Source organism: Musca domestica, unplaced genomic scaffold (genome assembly GCF_030504385.1).
Source record: "Musca domestica strain aabys unplaced genomic scaffold, Musca_domestica.polishedcontigs.V.1.1 32, whole genome shotgun sequence".
NCBI lineage: Eukaryota > Metazoa > Arthropoda > Insecta > Diptera > Muscidae > Musca > Musca domestica.
The window spans coordinates 1,034,657-1,061,259 of record NW_026712311.1 but is presented as its reverse complement, the minus strand read 5'-3'; the positions used below and the strand labels follow the sequence as shown (position 1 = coordinate 1,061,259).

Below are 26,603 nucleotides of genomic sequence, written 5' to 3'. Positions count from 1 at the left end.
GGACTTTATTATTGTTTATGAGAAAGGAGTAGAAAACGACGAAGAAGGAGGAGAAAATCTTTCTATTACTAGTTTAAGACCTCATAACTTATACAAAACTTTTACTTGCCACACACAGTCAAAGCCATGCATTTGTGTGTGTGTGAGTTTCTGTGTGGTGGAAGAAAATTTTTATGAATTTACTTTTTCTTATAAAAACCGAACCCAAAGCAGCTGAAAATACTTGTTACTCCAAACACACAAGAAAAATGGAATACTTCATAAAAATCATATAATGCAGCAAAGGTGGGATGGTGTGGTGTAGGAGGGGGTTGGGTCGATGGTCCCAGAACTTGGCAAAACTATAAACATATTTCTTTATTTTATGATTTTTTTGTAGAAGTTTTATTGTACTTTACGCATTCTTGGCAAACAACAAAAGTACACTTAAACGAAATATATGCTTGCAACGTGCTAAGAATTTAAAGCACAGTTTTAGGCTTAACAAAACGTAAGCCTCCCGCCGTTTTGTTTGCCAAAAAGTTGCTACACACGCACCCTCCCCGTAGCAGTCTTTCCCTGGGGGTCGCGTAGATAACTCATCTCTGGGCCACCTAACGAAGACAAAGTGTTAAAGGAGTCTTAACACTATTGACTTGGTTTGGTTGGTGCCTGGCGAATATTTGACTGGCTTTCAAGGACTGGCTGACTGACTAAACAAACGGATGTGGCTGTGGTGTGAACAACCGGATGTTGTTTATAACGAACGTTGTGTGGTTATTGTAGTTTATGTGGAGGTATATTTATGTGTGTGTGAAAGAGAGAGGGAGAGTGTATGTCTATGTGTGTGAGTATGTGTTATACGACAACTTACCATATGTTTCATATTTTATGTTTTCGACAATATCTTTGTCGTTGTTGTTTTTTTTTTCCTCTCTTTTGGTTCACTGGTGTCTTGTGCGCCACCCTGTCGATGTTTTTTGGTGCAATGCAGCAGTTGTACAATGTATTTTTATGAAAACTTATAGTTACCCCTTACTCCAACCGGGTGGAAAGCAGAGCAGAGGGGCGGTGTTTCCCATCTATGCATTGACAGTAGAATCTCAGACTTTATTGCTTCTGGGCTGCTGGCCCGCTGGTGCTTCGAGTACTACTGCTAGTTTGCTCCATTAGTTGCATTATTGTTTGTTGTTGTCTATGGAAAACATGGAACAGGCTGCTGCTTCTTCTTCTCGCTTGGTTGGTTTCCCCTGAAAATTTCCAATCATGTACAGCTTAACAAGCGGTCATAACCTCTCGAAGAATATCGAGGCAAAATAGGTTTGTGGGTTAATGGCAGGTCGACATATGGTAAATGGCATTTGGAATTGGATAGAATTTAAAAATAGAAATATTGAGGCATACTCTTAGGCACCTATGCTCAGTATTTACTGTAAAGAGCCAATTTTACAGAAATCTACGAAAAAATGTAAAATTTAAATTCACAAAAAAATAATGAAATTTAGGAAAATTTATAAAAACTAGTAAATTTGTTAAAAATAGCAAATTTTGTAAAAATTTATTAAAAATAGTAAATGTTGAAATTTTATTAAAAATAGTAAACTTTGTGAAAATTTCCTAAAAAAATTTTAAAATTTGTGAAAATTTCCTAAAAATAGTAAATTTTGCTATAAATAGCAAATTTTTTGGAAATTTTGCTATAAATAGCAAATTTTTTGAAAATTTACTATAAATAGCAAATTTTTTGAAAATTTACTATAAATAGCAAATTTTGTGGAAATTTACTATAAATAGTAAATTTTGTGAAAATTTCCAAAAAATAGTAAATTGAGTGAAAATTTACTATAAATAGTAAATTTTGGGAAAATTTACTATAAATAGTAAATTTTGGGAAAATTTACTATAAATAGTAATTTTTGGGAAAATTTCCGAAAAATAGTAATTTTTGGGAAAATTTACTATAAATAGTAAATTTTGTGAAAATTTACTATAAATAGTAAATTTTGTGAAAATTTACTATAAATAGTAAATTTTGTGAAAATTTACTATAAATAGTAAATTTTGTGAAAATTTACTATAAATAGTAAATTTTGTGAAAATTTACTATAAATAGTAAATTTTGTGAAAATTTACTATAAATAGTAAATTTTGTGAAAATTTACTATAAATATGAAATTTTGTGAAAATTTACTATAAATAGTAAATTTTGTGAAAATTTTCTATAAATAGTAAATTTTGTGAAAATTTTCTATAAATAGTAAATTTATGAAAATTTACTAAAAACAGTAAATTTTGTGAAAATTTACTAAAAATAGTAAATTTGTGAAAATTTACTATAAATAGTAATTTTTGTGAAAATTTACTATAAATAGTAATTTTTGTGAAAATTTACTAAAAATAGTAAATTTTTTGAAAATTTTGTGAAAATTTACTAAAAATAGTAAATTTTGTGAAAATTTACTAAAAATAGTAAATTTTGTGAAAATTACTAAAAATAGTAAATTTTGTGAAAATTTCCTATAAATAGCAAATTTTGTGAAAATTTCCTATAAATAGCAAATTTTGTGAAAATTTCCTATAAATAGCAAATTTTTTGGAAATTTTGCTATAAATAGCAAATTTTTTGGAAATTTTGCTATAAATAGCAAATTTTGTGGAAATTTTGCTATAAATAGCAAATTTTGTGGAAATTTTGCTTTAAATAGCAAATTTTGTGAAAATTTACTATAAATAGCAAATTTTGTGAAAATTTACTATAAATAGTAAATTTTGTGAAAATTTACTATAAATAGTAAATTTTGTGAAAATTTCCTATAAATAGTAAATTTTGTGAAAATTTCCTATAAATAGTAAATTTTGTGAAAATTTCCTAAAATTTGCAAATTTTGTGAAAATTTCCTAAAAATAGCAAAATTTTGTGAAAATTTCCTAAAAATTGCAAATTTTGTGAAAATTTACTATAAATAGTAAATTTTGGGAAAATTTACTATAAATAGTAAATTTGGGAAAATTGGGAAAATTTACTATAAATAGTAAATTTTGTGAAAATTTACTATAAATCGTAAATTTTGTGAAAATTTACTATAAATCGTAAATTTTGGGAAAATTTATTATAAATAGTAAATTTTGGGAAAATTTACTATAAATAGTAAATTACTATAAATAGCAAATTTTGTGAAGATTTCCAAAAATAGCAAATATTGAGAAGATTTCAAAAAAAAAGCAAATTTTGTGAAAATTTCCAAAAAACAGCAAATTTTGTGAAAATTTCCAAAAAATAGCAAATTTTGTGAAAATTTCCAAAAACTAGCAAATTTTGTGAAAATTGCCAAAAAATAGCAACATTTGTGAAAATTTACTAAAATTAGCAAATTTTGTGAAAATTTACTAAAATTAGCAAATTTTGTTAAAATTTACTATAAATAGCAAATTTTGTGAAAATTTCCAAAAAATAGCAACTTTGGTAAATATTTACTAAAAATGGTAAGTTTTGTGAAAGTTTATAAAATTTACTATTTATAGCATTTATAGTAAATTTATTTAAAATATTTTTAAAATTATTAATCATTTTAAAAGTATTTTCCTCTAAATATTTAATGTATTTTTTTATATTTTTTTTTTTCTTTTTTTTCCCTTTAAATTCGATCCCTTTTTAGGAAATTCTTTCTAGCATAACAAAAAATAGCAAAAAAGAACAGAACAGAAAAAAGCCCAAACATATTCCAGTTCTTCTTTTTGTTTTGCACAACACGACAATGATGCGTTCTTTTTTTGGAAAGCTCTTAGCATCCCCGAAAAGTATGCTTCACTTAAAAAGGAACACACAACATAAATGTTTAGCTGTCTGATTGTTAGTGTTTGGTACTTTCTATTTTCGGCAGCTCAACGTTTTGGCACAATTTTTTGTTTTTTCTCTTTTTGAGTCTTCTTTTGTTGCCTTAGCAGCCAGCTAGCCGCCATAAAATGCGCTCCTCACACAGTCTCACTCATACAGTCGCCGCTTAACATACCCAACATAAAACGACAAACAATAAAGAAAAGTTGTTAAGCTTTCTACTCAGTTGTTGTTGTTGCTGTTGTAGCTGTTGTTGTTTTGGTTGTTCATAAAAAGAATAGATGGTTTATTTTTGCCGGTTGCCGGTGTTGGTTTGCTGTGTGAGCGCGGTTTATGTGATGCTGGCTTGGTTGGTGGCCGGCTTCTCATTTTTTGCATTCGCAATTTGAAAGAATGTGTGTGTGTGCGCAGAAAGAAATTAGCAGTAAAAAAGTTCTACCTTTGTTTAGTTTTATGTAAATTTTTTTAAATAAAAACATTTTTATGGCGGCACTGCACCGGGAGATACTAAAAATTAATGCTGGAAAGAATTAAGTAGTAAAATGGCTTAAAGAATTTAATTGGCAAAATATCATTTGGTGGAAAATCTAGGAAAAATCTTAAAATTTTGTAAATATAAATAAAGAGGGGAAATTGTGAGAATTCACAAAAAAAAAAATAGAGTAAAATTTGGTAAATATACATTAAATAGTAAATACATTAAAAATAGTAAAATTTGTGAAAATTTATTATAAATAGCAAATTCTGTAAAAATTTACTAAAAATATCAAACTAGAAATAGCAAATTTTTAGAAAATTTACTAAAAATAACAAATTTTGTGAAAATTTACTAATTTACTATAAATAGCAAATTTTGCAAAAATTTACTATAAATAGCAAATTTTGCGAAAATTTACTATAAATAGCAAATTTTGCGAAAATTTACTAATTTACTATAAATAGCAAATTTTGCAAAAATTTACTTTAAATAGCAAATTTTGCGAACATTTACTATAAATTGCAAATTTGGCGAATATTTACTATAAATAGCAAATTTGGCGAAAATCTACTATAAATAGCAAATTTTGCGAAAATTTACCATAAATAGGAAATTTTGCGAAATAGCAAATTTTGCACAAATTTAATATAAATAGCAAATTTTGCGAAAATTTACTATAAATAGCAAATTTTGCGAAAATTTACTATAAATAGCAAATTTTGCGAAAATTTACTATAAATAGCAAATTTTGTGAAAAGTTACTGTAAATAGCAAATTTTGCGAAAAGTTACTGTAAATAGCAAATTTTGCGAAAATTTACTGTATATAGCAAATTTTGCGAAAATTTGCTATAAATAGCAAATTTTATGAAAATTTACTATAAATAGCAAATTTTGTGAGAATTAATATTAATGGCAAATTTTGCAAAAAATTACTCTATTTTTGTGAAAATTTACTATAAATAGCAAATTTTGCGAAAATTTACTATAAATAGCAAATTTTGCGAAAATTTACTATAAATAGCAAATTTTGCGAAAATTTACTATAAATAGCAAATTTTGCGAAAATTTACTATAAATAGTAAATTTTGCGAAAATTTACTATAAATAGCAAATTTTGCGAAAATTTACTATAAATAGCAAATTTTGCGAAAATTTACTATAAATAGCAAATTTTGCGAAAATTTACTATAAATAGCAAATTTTGCGAAAATTTACTATAAATAGCAAATTTTGCGAAAATTTACTATAAATAGCAAATTTTGCGAAAATTTACTATAAATAGCAAATTTTGCGAAAATTTACTATAAATAGCAAATTTTGCGAAAATTTACTATAAATAGCAAATTTTGCGAAAATTTACTATAAATAGCAAATTTTGCGAAAATTTACTGTAAATAGCAAATTTTGCAAAAATTTACTAAAAATAGCAAATTTTGCGAAGATTTATTAAAAATAGCAAATTTTGCAAAAATTTACTATAAATAGCAAATTTTGTGAAAATTTACTAAAAATAGCAAAATTTTGCGAAAATTTACTAAAAATAGCATATTTTGCGAAAATCTACTATAAATATCATATATCATATTTTGCGAAATTTTACTATAAATAGCAAATTTTGCGAAAATTTACTATAAATAGCAAATTTTGCGAAAATTTACTATAAATAGCAAATTTTGCGAAAATTTACTATAAATAGCAAATTTTGCGAAAATTTACTATAAATAGCAAATTTTGCGAAAATTTACTATAAATAGCAAATTTTGCGAAAATTTACTATAAATAGCAAATTTTGCGAAAATTTACTATAAATAGCAAATTTTGCGAAAATTTACTATAAATAGCAAATTTTGCGAAAATTTACTATAAATAGCAAATTTTGCGAAAATTTACTATAAATAGCAAATTTTGCGAAAATTTACTATAAATAGCAAATTTTGCGAAAATTTACTATAAATAGCAAATTTTGCGAAAATTTACTGTAAATAGCAAATTTTGCAAAAATTTACTAAAAATAGCAAATTTTGCGAAGATTTATTAAAAATAGCAAATTTTGCAAAAATTTACTATAAATAGCAAATTTTGTGAAAATTTACTAAAAATAGCAAAATTTTGCGAAAATTTACTAAAAATAGCATATTTTGCGAAAATCTACTATAAATATCATATATCATATTTTGCGAAATTTTACTATAAATAGCAAATTTTGCGAAATTTTACTATAAATGGCAAATTTTGCGAAAATTTCCTATAAATAGCAAATTTTGATTTGTGTTTTTTTCAACGACATTCAGACCAAGAAACATGGATTTTTTAAAGAATATTTTTCAAAGAACATTAATTCCAAAAAATGTGAATTTTTTAAAGAATATTTTTCAAAGGACATTTAAACCATGAAACGTGGATTTTTTAAAGAATATTTTTCAAAGGACATTTAAACCATGAAACGTGGATTTTTTAAAGAATATTTTTCAAAGGACATTCAGACCAAGAAACGTGGATTTTTTAAAGAATATTTTTCAAAGGACATTCAGACCAAGAAACGTGGATTTTTTAAAGAATATTTTTCAAAGGACATTTAAACCATGAAACGTGGATTTTTTAAAGAATATTTTTCAAAGGACATTTAAACCATGAAACGTGGATTTTTTAAAGAATATTTTTCAAAGGACATTTAAACCATGAAACGTGGATTTTTTAAAGAATATTTTTCAAAGGATTATTGGACCAAGAAGAAGGAAATTTTGTAAAAATTTACTGTAAATGGATAATATCTACAAATAATGAATTTTTGAAATATTACAGATTATAAATTTTCTTGGAAATAAATTTTTTATCCTCTATAAATTCCATCTTTTCCCATTTCCAACATTTTAATTTGGCCTGACTCAGTTCCGTTTTAAAATTAATTTATGTTTGGCAATTATTTACAAGTCATTCATATATTTTTATAGCGGATAATGGATTATCATATTAAATTGCATTAATCTTAAAACTGGATAGTGTTCTACGGCAGGTTATATTTCGCACACACACACACACACATCCACCCATTGCTCACATCCTCCGTTGATGTGACAGTCTTTCCGCAAATTCCCATTATGAGACAATTTTAATTTCATTAAATCACAGCTTCCGTAAAAGATGAACATGGTGAAAGATATATATTATATGGAACCAGGGATGGCAATGTTGAATCGGATTTTTGCTTGTGGGTATTTGGCGAACAAATTTTTCAGTTATGAATGAATGTCATAAAATCATTATAAGGACCTAAAGGATACACCTAGGGCTCATGTTTCTAAATTTTAGTCCACTTAGAAAGCTCTATTCCCATTAAATTTTTTTATCCCTCAAATATGGAGTTTAAAAGTTCCCTTGCCGAAAATGGATTGTTGTTTTGCCAGAATATTTTTTCTCTTGGTGTCTGCATTGAAGATAGTTCGCCTTACCGGAATCCCCATTAGAATAGTGTTGAATGTCAGCAGCAGCAACACCACGACACCACTGTTGAGTGCTGTTGTTCGTTCGTCGAACAACATCATACGTGTATTATCTTCTTTTTTTGGTTCTACGTGCAAGCATTTTTAATCAAAATTCCCCAACTGTTTGCGAAGATATCCCAACAAACTCGGAGCAGGCAAACAGCAGGTAGTAATTTCAAGTTTCACTATTAATCGTTGCAGCTGCTGCTCTAACTGGTGTTGTTGTTGTTGCTGCTGTTGGAGTTTATGCAGCAGTAAATAGTGGCAAGAACAGCATCAATGGCATAGGCAAACACCCGCGATGTTGAATGTTGGTTAGACTATCAACAGACTAACGCGAAACCAGCAATTGCAGCAGCAGTTGTCTATTTTGGTGATGTTAGAACTCCCTAAAGTATGCAACAAAAAATTTGTGTACAAAAAAAATCACTCCTCCGTAAAAGGTGGATGGATGTAACGCGATGACAAAGTATCATCACTAAAAGCAAACTGTGTGTTGGAAATTGAACAAAACAACAGTTTCAACAAAACAAGAAATGTCTCAAAGCAGCAACACCTGCAAATAATATAAAAACTAATATTGTCAGAGAGAGAAAGAGATTTTCACGAATGTTTAGCATTGTGTTGTTGGTGACACCCACAAGGAAAATGAATTAAATTATGGGAAATTAAAAGAGAATAATGAATAATACGAGGTTTATAATTAAATCCTAAAAGTAGACACTATTTTTCAGAAATTGGTAATTTAGGGTGATTATTCACATAACAAACTATTTTTAAAAAATTTATACAAAATTGACTAGATTTTAGGTAATTTTACAAAATTTATAATAAAAAAATAATAAATTGTACTACTTATAGTAAATTATTACCAAATTTTCTATTTCTTTGTCTAATAATCCTTGCAAAGGATTCTTAAAAAATCCACGTTTCATGTCCTTTGAAAAATATTCTTTAAAAAATCTACGTTTCATGGTCTAAAAGTCCTTTGAAAAATATTCATTAAAGAATCCACGTTTTTTGGTCTGAATGTCCATTAAAAAATATTCGTTAAAAAATCCTCATTTCTTGGACTTAATGTCCTTTGAAAAATATTCTCTAACAAATCCACATTTTATGGTCTAAAAGTCCTTTGAAAAATATTCTTTGAAAAATCCACGTTTCTTGGTCGGAATGTTCTTTGAAAAATATTCTTTGAAAAATCCACGTTTCATGGTCGGAATGTTCTTTGAAAAATATTCTTTAAAAAATCCACGTTTCTTTGCCTAAAAGACCTTTGAAAAATATTCTTTAAAAATCCACGTTTCCTTGTCTAAAAGTCCTTGAAAAAATATTCTTTAAAAAATCCACGTTTCCTTGTCTAAAAGTCCTTGAAAAAATATTTTTTAAAAAATCCACGTTTCCTTGTCTAAGAGTCCTTGAAAAAATATTCTTTAAAAAATCCACGTTTCCTTGTCTGAATGTCCTTTGAAAAATATTCTTTAAAAAATCCACGTTCATGGTCTGAATGTCCTTGGAAAAATATTCTTTAAAAATCCACGTTTCTTGGTCGGAATGTCCTTTGAAAAATATTCTTTAAAAAATCCACGTTTCTTGGTCCGAATGTCCTTTGAAAAATATTCTTTAAAAAATCCACGTTTCTTGGTCGGAATGTCTTTTGAAAAATATTCTTTAAAAAATCCACGTTTCTTAGAGTGAATGTTCTTTAAAAAATATTCTTTAAAAAGTTCACGTTTCTTGGTCGGAATGTCGTTTGAAAAATATTCTTTAAAAAATCCACGTTTCTTAGACTGAATGTTCTTTAAAAATATTCTTTAAAAAATCCAAGTTTCTTGGTCTGAATATCGTTGAAAAAAATTCACACATGACTAACTATTTTTAAGAATTTTTTTACAAAATGTACTAGGTTTAATATAATTTTACAAAACTTATAATTAAAATAAAAATATCACAAATGTTACCATTTATAATAAATTATTGCCAAATTTATTACTTGTTGTAAATTTAAACAATTTTTATTATTCATAGAACATTTTCAAAAATTTCACTCTTCATAGTGAATTTTCGCAGAATTTGCTATTTTCAACAATTTTTGCCAATTTTGCTATTTATAGTAAATTTTTGCTAAATTTGCTATTTATAATAGATTTTCGCAAAAATTGCTATTTATAATAGATTTTTGCAAAATTTGCTATTTATAGTAAATTTTCGCACATTTTGCTATTTATAGTAAATTTTCGCACATTTTGCTATTTATAGTAAATTTTCGCACATTTTGCTATTAATAGTAAATTTTCGCACATTTTGATATTTATAGTAAATTTTCGCACATTTTTGCTATTTATAGTAAATTTTCTCAATATTTACTATTTTCTCAAAATTTACTATTTTTAGTAAATTTTCACAAAATTTACTATTTTTAGTAAATTTTCACAAAATTTACTATTTTTAGTAAATTTTCACAAAATTTACTATTTTTAGTAAATTTTCGTAAGATTTACTATTTTTAGTAAATTTTCTCAATATTTACTATTTATAGTAAATTTTCTCAATATTTACTATTTATAGTTAATTTTCTCAAAATTTTTAGTAGATTTTCTCAGAATTTACTATTTTTAGTAATTTTTTTTTTTAGAATTTACTACTTTTCGTAAATTTTCTCAGAATTTACTACTATTAGTAAATTTTCTCAGAATTTACTACTTTTAGTAAATTTTCTCAGAATTTACTACTTTTAGTAAATTTTCTCAGAATTTACTACTTTTAGTAAATTTTCTCAGAATTTACTATTTTTAGTAAATTTTCTCAGAATTTACTATTTTTAGTAAATTTTCTCAGAATTTACTATTTTTAGTAAATTTTCTCAAAATTTACTATTTATATTTTCACAAAATTTACTACTTTTACTAAATTTTCGTAAGAATATATATTTTTATTAAATTTTCGTAAGATTTACTATTATTAGTAAATTTTCACAAAATTTACTATTTTTAATAAATTTTCACAAAATTTACTATATATAATAAATTTGCAAAAAATTTACTATTTTTAGTATTTTTTCAAAAAATTTACTATTTTTAATAAATTTTCACAAAATTTACTATTTTTAGTATTTTTTCAAAAAAATTACTATTTTTAGTAATTTTTCACAAAATTTACTTCTTCTAGTAAATTTTCTCAAAATTTAATTACAAAGCTTGCAACACATGTTCCTCATAACAAGACAATAGTTCCAGCAAAAATTGCCCCCACCACAATTCTGCTAATGACCCTATGCAACCAATCTGGGCAATCATTCGTTGCTTATTTTTTTTTTCTTCGTTTCCTTGGTTTGACAAAACATAAATCATTTATTTTACTTTATTTTCCCATTCGGTTTTTTAATTTAATTTTTTTTTCTGCAGTTTGTTTTTGTCCCAACAAACCATCATTCACAATATTTCACCCCGACGAGGAGTAGTGTATCACATGACTCAAAACGAAATCATTTAATATTTTTTGACAGCTGTTCTCAGAACAGATTTAGTTTTCCATTTCATTTCAAATCAAGTAATGCCCGGCGACTAGATGTTTCGGTCTCTGTTCCAGTTGATTGTTATTTTCATCAAATTTTCTTTCTGAGAAGCTTAAAGGCCAGCCAACCATCATGGCTAAGACAAAGATGAAAAAAAAAAATCGCATTACCAAAAAGTGGAAATATATGAGAATTTGCCAAAAACAAAATGAATCGTTGAAGAAGAATGACGAAAAAAAACCTACAGCGAGTGGCATAAAAATGAAAAATGATACAAAAGTTAAGCTGTTTTCTGTTTGATTTACTTCTGCGGGACCAAGACCAAGGAGAAAAAAGCAACAAAGCACAACATTTTTCATATCAAAAACACACTTTATATTCTTTATAGACATCAAAACATATACTCTCGCTCTGGCCGCCAAAATACACAAATTCACACACACTCATTTAAGCGTCTTGGGGTTCTTGAGGAACAAAAACTGTAAAAAAATTGTTGATATTCTTCAAGTTAGGCGAGAAAAAATCTGAGGTGACATTTTGGCAAAAAAGAAAAAAAATAGGTAGAATAAGAGAAGATTCATGCCACGAAATATGACCATAATTCTGGTATCTTGTTTTCATCTTCAATTTTAAAATAGATCAAAATAAAAAGGCCTTGCTACGAGGGTGGTATGAAAAAATCCTTCTTCGACTAACAGCCTGTTCCACGATCTCGAAAGAAAATTTGTGCGAACGAAGGCTACTCACTCACTTTCGTATAAGAATGCGTTCCACTAACTTTCGTTCTTTCTTTCGCATAGCCTTACGTGATTCAGTGTTGCTAAATATTTTTTGGAAAAATTAATCGCGAAATAAGGCAAAAAAATCGCCAAATGTCTAATTTAAACGCGAAAAAGCAGCAGTGGCTCTGTCTCAACTGACAGTTCAGTTGTAAACAAACAAATTGTAAATAAACAAACAGAATAAAGATTGTGTTCAAACTATTTGTGCTATTAAAAAATAAAAAAAATGAATATTTCTGTAGCCCTATTTTTTATGAATGATGTGGAGGAGGTTCAAAATGTGCCACGGAGGCATTTAAGAGATGCTTCGAATTTATTTGAAGTACCTAACAACCAGTAAGTATGATTGTATTTTTACATTTTGAAATAATAAAAAATGAATTTTTCTAGGTTTGTGGCCAATTTTTGTGGGTCGAAGGAAGTTTTTCGGTCTCTTTTGGATATGATGGAAGAGAAGTGGGTGCACGGTTGTAGAACTACCCAAATCCGCCCCGATTTAAAACTTGGCACATTCTTGCGGTTTTTGGCGACAGGAAGCTACCAACAGAATTTAGGGAACGAAGCCTTGACTTCAACAGCGAAGTCGACAGTGAGCAGAACCATTGAGGACCACATTTGCGGCCAATGGATAAAAAAGCCGACACTCACAGAGGAACACAACACAATGTAGGCTTTCTATGAAAGAACAATGTATGGTATTTAATTTAAAAACTAATTTCTTCCAGTGGTTTTTCAGGCATTGCCTGCTGTTTCCAAAAATTTGCACTCCTCTGGCGAACTCAGGATTCTCCTCCATATACTCAACTAGTGCCCGCAGCTGTGTAGTTATTTTTTCGTGCTGGAATCGAGAAAATAAAAAAAATATATATTTGTTGTTCACATATTAAATTGCATTTATTATTTTAACTTACATTTTTGTTTCCATTTTCAATCAAGCAATGTTTATGTTAAAACAATTTTCCTTAATTGTCATCATACGACAGCAAACACACAAGTGACTGATTTTGACATTTGTGTTCGCATGCGTACGAAAGAAAAAATATAGTTGAACGCAAAATTACACTGAAACGCTTACGTTTTCTTTCGCTTTGATTTTCGTGCAAATTTTCGTTCTGATGGATTTTAGTGGAACGGAAATCAGCTGTTTGTCGTGTAAAAGTAGTGCGAACGTGTTCTTTCGATATCGTGGAACAGGCTGTAAGTTTAGATTGATTATCCTAAAAGTATGCAATATATTTTTGAATGCATCTGCCCCCGGTTTACCATGTCTATTAAATTTTATAAAATCCGAAAATTTTAAGAAATAGTCAAAGGGATTTTTTTTTAAATTTTTCCACCCTCTTCCCCAACGTTTGTTGGGAGAATCCATCCAATATTACATAAATTGCCAATAAATTTTATCTGAGAGCAAAGAACACACCGAAAAAAAACCTCATAAAGAACGCCCCTAGAAGTATGCTATAAAATTATACACACCAGACAAGAAACGTAAATTTTGTATATCATATTTCCTTCCAAAGAAGCAATGTAGCGACAAAAAAATATGGAAACTAAGAAGAATAAATTGCTTTCAACGACGGTGCTTTTTGGTGGGTGGCTAAGGCCAGAAAATTGCTGTCAACTTGAAGTAAAAACACTTGTCAAACTTTTACGTGTGACAGATTCATGTCAACCCCGCGTGTAACTTTTGACACTTGAGATACAAGTAGCTGTTATATGTCTAAGGCCCGCCTCCTCATCCCCCACAAATCAAAGACAAGACACAAAACTTGTGGTTAGCTGGAGAGGGGAGGGGGCGGAGCGAAATTTGATGCCTGTAAATAATTGTTATGTGACGAGATATTAGAAAGTGGAAGTTAAGGGGGGAGGAGTAACGAATTTTTTGGGAACGACCAAAGAAAAAAAGATTACACGATTATTACACATACTCACTCACTCCCTTCCTCCTAATCTTCCCCAAAATCCATGGCGCGAAATTGTCGCACAAAGTAAATTTGAAAAACGTTGACATTTGTTGACACTTGTTCCACACATTCATTTATTATTACGTGTTACATATTCAAATTGTTGAGTTTTCTTCTTTGCGACTGTTTCTTCGGCCCGTCATTTGCCATTTTCCACGAAACAAAGGGCTTTTCGCCTTGTTTTCCCGCCGTGTTTTGTCATAAGTCGTTTTGGATCCCATGCCATCGTTTTTCTGCCTTTGTTTTTAATTTTTTTGTTTTCTCCAACGCCGTTTTTCCGCAGTTTTTCTTACAAATTCATTGTTACTCATTTCAAGCATGACAAAGAAAAAATATGACTAACATGGATCCTCTTCGTCATCATCTTCATTTTTTTCATCCATGGAATATGTGTGTGTATGTGTGCATATCGCTGCGAAAAATGCCATTGTTTTATTTTCTCTTTCTCCTTCTCCTTCTTCAACGACAACTACATTTCTTCATATTTGTAAGTCATCATGATTTTCTGTCACATATCCTGTCAGATTTATCAGCGTGTTTGTTTTTTTTTTCTCTCTCCTCGATTTGCTTTTTGTGTGTGTCATACAACTCCATTTGATTAGTGGTGTTATATATCTGCCTGCTAAGCGAAAAGGGAGTAAGTATGTGTGTGTGTGTATTAGTGTGAAAAATTGCAACTTGTCGTGTGATACATGTAACGTTATCACATGACTTTAGTTGCCATGACTAATAATGACAAATCTTAAATTGTCAAATAATTGAATGGTAAAACATGTTATGCCCCCCGGTAAAAGGGTATCTATACAAGTTCATTTACTATAAATAGTAAATTTTGGGAAAATTTACTATAAATATTAAATTTTGGGAAAACTTACTACAAATAGTAAATTTTGAGAAAATTTACTTTAAATAGTAATTTTTTGGAAAATTTACTATAAATAGTAAATTTTGGGAAAATTTACTATAAATAAATAAATTTTGGGAAAATTTACGATAAATAGTAAATTTTGGAAAATTTACTATAAATAGTAAATTTTGTGAAAATTTACGATAAATAGTAAATTTTGGAAAATTTACTATAAATAGTAAATTTTGTGAAAATTTACTATAAATAGTAAATTTTGTGAAAATTTACTATAAGCAGTAAATTTTGGGAAAATTTACAAAAAATAGTAAATTTTGGGAAAATTTTCTATAAATAGTAAATTTTGGGAAAATTCACTTTAAATAGTAAATTTTGTGAAAATTTACTATAAATAGTAAATTTTGTGAAAATTTACTATAAATAGTAAATTTTGTGAAAATTTACTTTAAATAGTAAATTTTGTGAAAATTTACTTTAAATAGTAAATTTTGTGAAAATTTACTATAAATAGTAAATTTTAGGTAAATATACTACTAATAGTAAATTTTGGGAAAATTTACTACTGATAGTAAATTTTGGGAATATTTGCTATAAATAGTAAATTTAATTTTGTGAAAATTTACTATAAATATTAAATTTTCGGAAAAATTACTATAAAGAGTAAAATTTGGGATTATTTACGACTAATAGTAAATTTTATTAAAATGTGCAATAAATAGCAAATGTTGGGGAAATTTACTATAAATAGTAAATGTTGGGAAAAATAGTAAATTTTGTGAAAATTTACTATAAATAGTAGATTTTGGGAAAATTTACTAATAAAAATTTTGTATAAATTTACTATAATGAAGATAGGCAACAATTATTTTTTTTTATATTATGAGGGAAAAGTTATTTTTTTATAAATAGTAAATTTTGTGAAAATTTACTATAAATAGTAAATTTTGGGAAAATTTGCTAAAAATAGTAAATTTTGGGAAAATTTGCAAAAAATAGTTAATTTTGGGAAAATGTTGGGAAAATTTACTATAAATAGTAAATGTTGGGAAAATTTACTATAAATAGTAAATGTTGGGAAAATTTACTATAAATAGTAAATGTTGAGAAAATTTACTATAAATGGTAAATTTTGGGAAAATTTACTACAAATAGTAGATTTTGTAAAAATTAACTACAAATAAAACATTTTGTGAAAATTTACTATAAATAGTAAATTTGGGGAAAATGTACTATAAATAGTAAATTTGGGGAAAATTTACTAAAATAGTAAATGTTGGGAAAATTTACTATGAATAGTAAATTTTGTGAACATTTACTATAAATAGTAAATTTTGTGAACATTTACTTTAAATAGTAAATTTAAATTGTAAAAATTTGCTATAAATAGCAAATTTTGTGAAAATCTACTATAAATAGTAATTTTGAGAAAATTTACTATAAATAGTAAATTTTTGGAAAACTTTCTATAAATAGTAATTTGGAGAAAACTTTCTATAAATAGTAATTTGGAGAAAATTTACTATAAATAGTAACATTTTTGGAAAAAAAGTTATAGTTATTTACTGTAAATAGTAAATTTTTTGAAAATTTACTACTTTGAAAATTTACTATTAATAGTAAAGTAGTTGTAGTACTGTAGATAGCAAATTTATCTATTTTTTTTTTGTCGAGGACCCTTTAACGTGAATATATTATAAATTATTTTCTGAACGACATATCCACGTGCATTCTTAAAAAATGGATTTTTAAGGACCTTTTCAATGAATGAAATCACATTTTTTGAGAAATTTGTTCCAATGGCCTGTGGATTTTTAATTTAAATTATTTTTTTCAAGGCTCATTGGATCTGTTTATGTTTAGTTAAGAATCTCCTTAAGAAGGACTTGGTTATTAAAAAAAAAAAAAAATATATTGTACAAAATATTTCCAAAGACTCGCGGATGTTTAAGAATATTTTCCCATATAACTGTGGATTAGTTTTACAAGGACGTGTTTATTTTTTTAAAATGGTTCTATAAAGATTTCTTAAAAATAGTTTAGAGTTAGAATATTTTTCCAGTGGTCTTTTTTACATTGATATTTTCCAAGGACCACTAAGAATATTTATCAAAGGACCCATATAAATATTTTTTGTTTTAGAAAAATGTTCCAAGGACCTAAGAGGAAGTTATTTTTGGTATATTTTTTCCATCGAAGGATCCCTAAAAAATGTTTAATTAAAATCCACATTTGTGGCTTTCGGAAGTCCTTGAATATGAATATATCGGTCTGGAATATTTTCAACGAGGTCCTTCATTTAAAAAAATCTATGTTTATAGCTCTGGAATGTCCATAATAGTACAACATTCGTTGTTCTAAATTTTACTAAAAAGTTTATTTTTTGTGGCCCTAGAGGGTGCCGCCGGAGTTCGTTAAATGTTATCATTAATAATAGAAGACTATTACCTGCCTTGAAAAATATTAAAAACATATATACATTTGAAATCCAGGAAGGTCCTTGAGGAAATATTTAAAATAACACGTTTTCTGGTCATGGTAACCCATTAAAGACTATTTCTAATTATTCGACATTTTTCGTCTTGGAAAGAGATATTCCTGAAAGTCCGTGTAACAAATGTTATTAAAAATTAATTCCATAAAAGTTATCCTTGAAATTCGAAGACTATTATTCTTATATTCCTTATTCTCCTTCGCATTGAAAAATATCCGTGAAAAATCTACACGTGAAGCCCTGGAAATTCCTAAAGCTCCACATTTATGGCTCAGAAAATTCCTACAAGATCAGGTTTAATGCTCTTGAATAAATTAAAATACCTGATTGTGGGTCTGGATGGTTCTTAAAAAATATTCTTTAATACTCCATGGCAAGGACTTGCTGGCGTTTGAAGTCTCGGAAATTCTTAAAAATCCACATTTATGGCCCAGTAAGATTAAAATGATATTTGATGCATTGGAAGGACCTTGAAAAATTCTCTTCAAAATCCCTGATTGTGGGTATGGAAGGTTCTTAAAAATATTTGTTAATACTCCATGGCAAAGGCTTGTTGACGAATTTTTTCGTGTTAAAACATTTTTCAAAATCTATTTTTTTTTTTTAATTTTTATGATCATTGAGAGAATAAAAACGTCGAATTTTTTATAGAATATTTGTTCAAGGATCTTCTGACCAATAATCCGGAATATTTGCTCGGGTCATCAAGAATATTTTGTAAGGGACCATCTTGTGTCACAAAAATGGATTTTTGTAAAGAATAGTTTTTTTAGGAACCAGTTAAAATTTGCTGTAGATGGTGTATTTCAGGACTTTTCTTTAAGGCCCTTGTTTAATATTCAATAACTTTATAAAAAATGAAATTTCACACTTTAGAAGACTCTGTGAAATGTTATAGATTTTTTCGAAGGAAGATAAAATTATAAATATATAATATAATATGGAAAAATCTTCAAAGAAATAGACATGCCCTTGAAATGTATTTTTGAAAAATTTATTAATCCCAGGAAAATTATTCTAAAATTATCCATATGTTCTTGTAAAAACAATCTCATAAATTTAATGTCTTTGGAAAAATATTTTGAAATTTATATCCACAGGTCATTGGAAAGATATTTTTAAAAATTACATATTGAGGACCTTGAAAACAAATAAGTATCCACAGGTCCTTGGAAGAAACATTCTTAAATAAAAGCACTTCTGGGATTAAGGTCCTTGGAAAAATACTAAAAAAAAACACAAACAATTTTAAAAAATAACCAGAGGTCATCATTAAGGTACTTAAGAAATTTCTTGAACATAAAAACACTTTTAAATTTTTCTGAAATCCACAAGTCCTTTGAAAAAAAAAAACTGAAACTAACTAACCATAAGTCTTTGGAAAAATATTTTTAAAAATTACATATTGAGTACCTTGAAAACAAATAAGTATCCCCAGGTCCTTGTAAGAAACATTCTTAAATAAAAACACTTCTGGGATTAAGGTCCTTAGAAAAATAGTAAAAAAACACAGAACATTTTTAAAAATTTCGCACATTAGGGTCCTTAGGAAAATTTTTGAACACTTTTAGATTTTTCCAAAATCCACAAGTCCTTTGAAAAAAAAACTGAAACGGCATGTTTTTGAAAAAAAGTCATAGAATAAACTCACTGATGCCCTTGCACAAATATTTAAATGAAAATCCACAGTTATTGGAGGTTTTTGTAAAAAAAAAAAAAAATATTAAACAAAACATCCACAGGTCCTATAAACAATATTTTTAAAAAATTCCTTCCTTTAAAAGTCCTTGAAAAAATATTTGTAAATAAAAATCCGCAGGTACTTGTATATTTTTTAAATCTACAGGTTCTTTGGCAAAAATTAAAAATATATATTTGAAAAAAAAAAACTCACTGAGAAAAATATTTTAATGAAAATCCATATCTATTTGAGGTCCTTGGAAATTCAAATTTTACAATTCAGAAGGTTCTGTGGAATTTTATAGAATTATGAAAAATTTATTGTAAATAATACATACATTCGAAGGAAGAAGAATTTTAGGAAAATTGACTCAAAATAGTAAATTTTGTAAATAATTATTTCAAATATTTATTTCGTTAAGTAAAAAAATAAAATTATTCAATTTTTTTAATTTGTACATTTTCCATAAATATTAAATCCATGGTTTTCGCATTTATTGTTTATATTCCGAACACACACTCGAACCTTAATCAAATTACATTAAGAAACGTAATTATATTAACTTCAATCATATGGAATAAATCTAAAATTCCGACCATGTATCTGTCTCTATCTCTCACTCTCGCCACACACACATCCTGACAACATAATATATCAAAAATGTAAAAACAATCCGCAAACCACTTATCACAGAGCAAGCAACGCAGAGGAACCGGAGAACAAAAACTCATTTGAAACAAATATAACATGAAATCCCCTTACCCCCCTCCCCCCTGCTTGACATGACATTGCCATGCCCCTTTGTTTTAAAATTTGCCAAAAAAAAAGCTCTCGAGAAAATGGCAAGGGGGAGGAGAGGGGAGTGAGTGGGGAAGCTAGAGCTCAAAAAACAATTTCTCAAGTCAAGTGTTTTGAAAATTTGTGGTATTTGTGTGTGTGTGTAATAGAACAGAAATATTTCATGCATTTGTGGGGAGGGGTGTGGCGTGGGGAGATCAAAAACAAAACCATATAACCCCAAAACCAAGTTCAGATCTTGACAACATAATCCAACCAGAAGTCGTCTGCGGTGGGTAGAAAGCAAAACATTTTCCCAAAAAGTTTCATTGCAAATGTGTGTGTGTGAGGGATGTGAGTGAGATTTTTGATAGTAATATATGTGATCCGTTACTCCTTCTTCCTGCCACCCACCTCTCATCCACCTAGCTTCCCAAAATTTTGAAACATTGACATTCTTTAACCAAAAGCAAAAAAAAAAAGGAATTCCATTATGAAAGGTATGCAAATATTATTTTTATTATATGTGTAGCCCGAGTGATGACGATAATGACTTTCAGTCGGAACGACGACGACGACGATGAGATGACATCGTTGATTCCATTTTCTGCTGACTCTCTGCCAGACTACAAGTCGTGGCTACATTTCGAATCCTAGCTAAGCAGAAAATCCAACTATGCAAATAAATTGAAAAAAAAAAACAGGACTTTTGTTGAGGAATGTCGAAATCTCTGAATTTTGTGAGCTTCGACACAGGCAGACACACTCACGAGCAGAGCAAGCAAAAGGAAGTTAAATACTTGACATATTTTCATAAGTTGTAATGTCGTCGTAGTCGTCAGTTGTCGTCTCCCATTGCATGTCTGTTATTTGGTTCGTTTCCAAAAAAGTGTATTTTTAGGATTGCAAGGACGCAAGTTTTTGGGGAAATGGGGTTGAGAGGGTTAGAGGTTAGGTCAGGAGCGTGGAAAAAAATGTTTTTGAAAATCCTCATTTATTATCAATGATTTATAAAGGTCTTTAAAACAATTATTAATTAACGATATTCTTAAAATAAAAATCAATAATATTAATATAAACCACTAATCCTTGGAAAAATAGTCAAAGAAATATGCATGTCCTTGAGAAATGTTTTTTAAAAAAATCTTTTGGTCCTAGGAAAATGATTCTCAAATTATTCATAGGTTCTTGTAAAAAATAATCTCAAGAAGTTGATATCTACATGTCATTGAAAATATATTTTTAAAAATCACATAATGAGAACCTTAAAGAAAAAATGTTTAAATAAATATCCACAGGTCCTTGGAAAAAATATTCCTAAATAAAAACAATTTTCTTATTAAGTTTTTTGAAAAAATATTCTTAAATTATAAAATATTTAAAAAAAAACATCACTAAGTCCTTGGAAAAACATTCTAAAATAAAAATAAAATAATTGGAGACATATTTGATAATAAAAATCTTCAGATCCTTGGATTTTTTTTACAAATCCACAGGTACTTTGGAAAAAAATTAAAAATAAATCGGCAAGAAAAACACCGATGTCATTGCACAAATATTTTAATTAAAATTTTTGGAAAAAAATTAAAATCCTTGGAAAAAATTTTAACAAAACATCCACAGGTCCTACAAAAATATTCTTAGAAAACTTAACTGATTGAAATCCTTGGAAAAATATTTAAAAATATTACTTGGAGAAATATATGATTTTTTTTAGAAAGCCACATATCCTGTGGAAAAAAATTCAAATAAATCGGCAAGTTCTTAGAAAATATTAGAAAAAAAACGGATGTTCTTGCTCAAACATTTTAATGAAAATCCACAGTTATTGGAGGTCTTTGGAAAACCATTTAAACGAAACATCTACAAGTCAATGAACAATATTCTTAAAAAAATTGACTGATTTAGGTCCTTGGAAAAATATTTGGCAATATAATTCCAAAGGTCCTTGGAAAATAATTTTTAGATTTAATTCATAGGTCTTTTGGAAAAAAAAAATAAATTGTCCCGTCTTTGGAAAAATATTCGAAAAAAAACTCGCAGAGGTTCTTGGAAACATAGTTTAATACAAATCCACTGTTATTGGAGGTCCTTGGAAAAATCATTAAAAAAAGAATATCCCCAGGTCCTTTGAAAAATATTCGAAAAACCCATTAAGGTCCCTGAAAAAATATTTGATAATAGAAATCCAAAGGTCTATGCAAAATATTTTTTTTATTTAATCTACAGGTGCTTTGAAAAAAATAAAAATTAATCGGTACGTCCTCGGAAAATATTCAAAAAAAAAACTCACTCATGTCCTTGTACAAATATTTTAATGAAAATCGACAGTTATTGGAGGTTCTTGGACAGAAATTTAAACGAAACATCCACAGGTCCTATGAAGAATATTCTTAAAGAAGTTAATTGATTGAGGTCCTTATGAAAATATTTGAAAAAAAAAAATCCTCAGGTCCTTGGAATTTTTTTTAGAAATCCACAGGTCCTGTGGAAAAAAAATTAAAAATTAATCGGAAAAAATCACTGAGGTCCTTTGAAAACTATCCTTGGAAAAATCATTAAAAAAACATCTACCGGTCCTAATAAAAATATTATTAAGAGATCATTAAGATACTCAGACAAATATTTGAAAATAAAAATCCAAAGGTGCTTGGAAAATAATATTTAGAAATGCACAGGTCCTTGGGGAAAATGTAAAAAAAATCCAAATGCTTCAAAAAGTATTTTTAACACATAACACCTTGGATAAATTCGTTGAAAATTCAAATGTCCTTGGAATAAAACCAAGTGGTCCTTCGAAGTTCTTTTGAAACACAAATCGAGATAAATCCTTCAAAAATCCAAGGTTTTTGGAAATATTTCAAAAAAATTCAAAAGTCCTTGGAAAATATTTTAAAATAGAAATCCACAGATTCTTATATAAATATTTCACAAAAAAAAAACTCTTTTGAGGTCCTTGAAAGGAAAAATGATCTTTAAAAAATCTAATAACAAACATTTCATTAAAAATCCGCTTCTATTTTAATATCACATATACTAGTATTACTTCCAACACGAAATCTGGTGTGAAGATGATAGACATCGGCTTACCCCTTCTGGTACCTCCTTCACAAAGGGTCACAATTTACAATACGTATATCTCTCATAACATCTGGAATGAGTCAACGATTATATTCCAAATTCATAGATTTAAACATTTTTCTCAACCAGTGAACTGATGTAAATATGGAATATATCGGGTCACTCCTACCTCCCCCATAAAAGGTTAAAATTTTTACTAACAACTTATCAAAAGTTTAAATTAATGTCCATTTTCTTCAAATTTTGCACATTCCAATATTTTTACCAGAATTCGATTAAATGGAATATCTTGGTCAACCTAAATTATCACATGTCTCATATCAAGTGAAGGAAGTGGTCGATTTAGTCCAAATCTCTCAGACTTAGGCCAGCTACGAAATGGACAATATTGACCCACTCCCTCGAGACCCCTCCCATAAACGGTCAACAGTTTGAATTATCATAACATAAGTCAAAATATACATGCACCCAATACAACATTTAGAACCATTTAGTACTTTTCGTACAAATATAGTACACATTTTCAAACCATCACCATATTTAATTTTAGACTTCCAACTCAAATACATAATTTAGTACCATTACCCAAATACCTAATTAAGTACCATTTTATACTTTTTAGTACGTATTTCCAAAACCACCTTCAAATATCAACACTACACCCTAACAGCGGTCATAATGCCAAATTTCATTATTAAATATCAGAATATCAGCTATATCCGCTCACGAAATACCAAATTTAGTACCATTTAGTAACTTTCGAACGCTTGGTGAACACATTTCTAAACCGAACTCTTACTCTTAACCCTACCCACCAGCGGAGATCCCAACACCAATATTTTTAAATTGCCAGATCAATCCGTTCTACCAAAAACCAAATTGTACCGAATTTAGTACCATGTAGTACAGTTGTTACTTTAAGTACACATTTCCAAAACCACCTTCATACATCAAACTTACTTTCCAATTTTTTTGTTATACCAAATTTTAAGTCTTAACTCTATTCCTACACACCGTTTTAGAACTTTTTGTATCCTTAAAGTTCGAATTTCCGAAAAACCTTTGGTACATCTATCCTGCACTCCATCAGTGGTTCTCATGCCAAATTTAAGAATTCTAACTTATAACGTTTGTCCAATTTTCAATTAAATTTACAATACATTTAATACATTTTGTAACCTTTTAGTACGAATTTAAAAATACCCAGCCTTATCATATGCCTATGTACCAAGACAGACCCTCGCGCAAAATTTTAAGATTCTACCTTCAGCCCCTTCGTTGATTCTCAGTCAATCAGCCAGGCTTTTATTTCACTACTCAAAAATCCACATTTTAAAAATTCCAGATTCGTTGGAGGTTCAAAAATTCATTTTCAAATTTCCTCATTTAAAGGTACTGAACTCTGGATAGTTCTAAGGAAGATATCGGCTTCTCTAACTCTCCATACACCTATCTTCATCCTTCACCTTTTTTCGGGGTTACCTATTTCCAAAGAGGCGGGAAATATTATTGTGTACTCCCATTGCTACAACATATTTTTCCACGTTTACCACTACTTGTACAATATATACACATACGTGTATTCAATATATGTAAGAGTGTGTGTGCATGTGCAATAACATTTTGTATAAATGCTGTTAGAATGTTTTTTGTTGCTGTTCGAGTTCGCAATATTGTTGTCACACGGCCAGCCAACAATACCAGCCAACATCATTGCCAACACTTATACACATACACACGCACACACACATGTACAATGATGCATAGAATTTCATACAATTCTATCTTGTGCTGTGACAATGACATTTAATCTTTTTGGCTTTGGCTAAAAGCATTTTCCTGGCTTTTGCTCTCGTCTCCACACACACATACACTCAAAGACTCACACTTGGCCAAGCAACAACTATAAAAATATTTACATATGAAATTTGAATACATCATCGCACGACATTTTGTTTTTGTATTGGTGTTGGTTACAAGTTTTTGTTGTTGTATTATTGTTGGGAGAAATAAAAGAAAAACTGTGGCCCGGAATTCAAATCTAACAAATTTGCCTGGGTACTCTTCAGGGTCGCATATTGCATTTATTTTTGCTTCAGCTCTCTTTTTGTGCATGCCAGAAGTTGTCATTTGGAAATTGTGGAATGTTTGAGTTTTTTCCTCTACTTAATTTTCTTTTATGACTAGTTGTCATTGTGTGAGTGTGTGTGTGTGTGTGTGAGCGAATGTGTGCATTTGTATTATAATATGATAAATATGATTTTGCATTTATTTGTGGAAGTACATAAAACATGATACTGTGTTTTTCCATCATTGAGGGCATCCCCAAAAGTATGCAACATTTTTTATTTTATTTTTTGTAATAAATATAATGAATATAGAGTTTTGGAAATGTTAACGAAAATTGTGTTTTTTTTTTGTATTTGAAGCAAAATATACTTTAATAGATAATTCTAAAAAAATTACATTTTGACTCAAGGATCCCCAAAAGTATGCAATTATTTTTGTGCAATAAATACAATTAAACTGGAGTTGTGGAAATTCTAGCGAAAATTATATTTTTTTTGTATTTAAGTTACAAATTAGATAATCCCAAAAAATCCCCAGAAGTAGGCAATATTTTATATTTATTTTTCGGTAATAAATCTTATGAATCTAGAATTGTAGAAATGTTAACGAAAATTCCTTTTTTATACCCTCCACCTTTAAAAGGAGGGTATATTAACTTTGTGATTCTGTTTGTAACATCCCTAAATATTCGTCTTAGACCCCATAATGTATATTTATTCATAATCAGCATAAAATTCTAAGTCGATTTAACGACGTCCGTCTGTCTGTCGGTCTCTCTGTTGAAATCACGACACAGGCCACATTATTTGACATAGGGCGTCAAAATTTAGCAGAAAGTTATGTATTGTGTCTAGGATGGTTGGTATTGAAAATAACATATATCGGTCCACGTTTTGGTATAATCCCCATATAAGGTACCCCCCGATATTCGGTATTTTGATGATTTTTGCCACATTTTTTTCATGGATTTGTCTAAAAATTGGTATTTGTAGGTCATAATGGGTCCTAGTTCGTGTGGCGAAACATTGTATGTAGAGGTCCACGTTTTGGTATAGACTCCATATAACGGTACCTCCCGATATTCGGTATTTTGATGATTTTTACCGCATTTTTTCATGGATTTGTCTAAAAATTGGTATTTGTTGGTCGTAATGGGTTCTAGCTGCGGTGGCGAAACATTGCATGTATACGTCCACGTTTTGGTATAGCCCCCATATAGCGGTACCTCCCGATATTCGGTATTTTGATGATTTTTGCCACATTTTTTCATTGGTTTGTCTAAAAATTGGTATTTGTTTGTCATAGTGGGTTCTAGCTCCGGTGGCGAAACATTGTGTGTATAGGTCCACGTTTTTGTATAGCCTTATGTAGCGGTACCTCCCGATATTCGGTATTTTGATGATTTTTGCCACATTTTTTGCACGGATTTGTCTGAGAATTGGTATTTGTAGGTCATAATGGGTCCTAGTTCGTGTGGCGAAACATTACATGTATAAGTCCACGTTTTGGTATAGCCTCCATATAACGGAATCTTCCGATATTCGCTATTTTGATGATTTTTCCATTACCCAAAGTGAAGGGTATTCAAAGTTCGGCCCGGCC

At 28.7% G+C, this 26,603-nt stretch overlaps 2 protein-coding genes across 2 annotated transcripts in view; both read left to right on the top strand.

The window, feature by feature from the left end:
- Positions 1 to 26,603, top strand: part of LOC101901057 (tyrosine-protein phosphatase Lar) — an 898,201-nt gene that overhangs the window by 528,006 nt on the left and 343,592 nt on the right. The gene's annotated exons all lie outside the window — the stretch shown is intronic.
- LOC131803692 (uncharacterized) lies at positions 12,271 to 12,929 on the top strand. The gene is made up of 3 exons (XM_059125209.1): positions 12,271 to 12,408; positions 12,463 to 12,738; positions 12,798 to 12,929. The coding sequence occupies exons 1-3, from the start codon at positions 12,299 to 12,301 to the stop codon at positions 12,895 to 12,897; spliced, it is 486 nt and encodes a 161-aa protein (XP_058981192.1). The 5' UTR covers positions 12,271 to 12,298; the 3' UTR covers positions 12,898 to 12,929.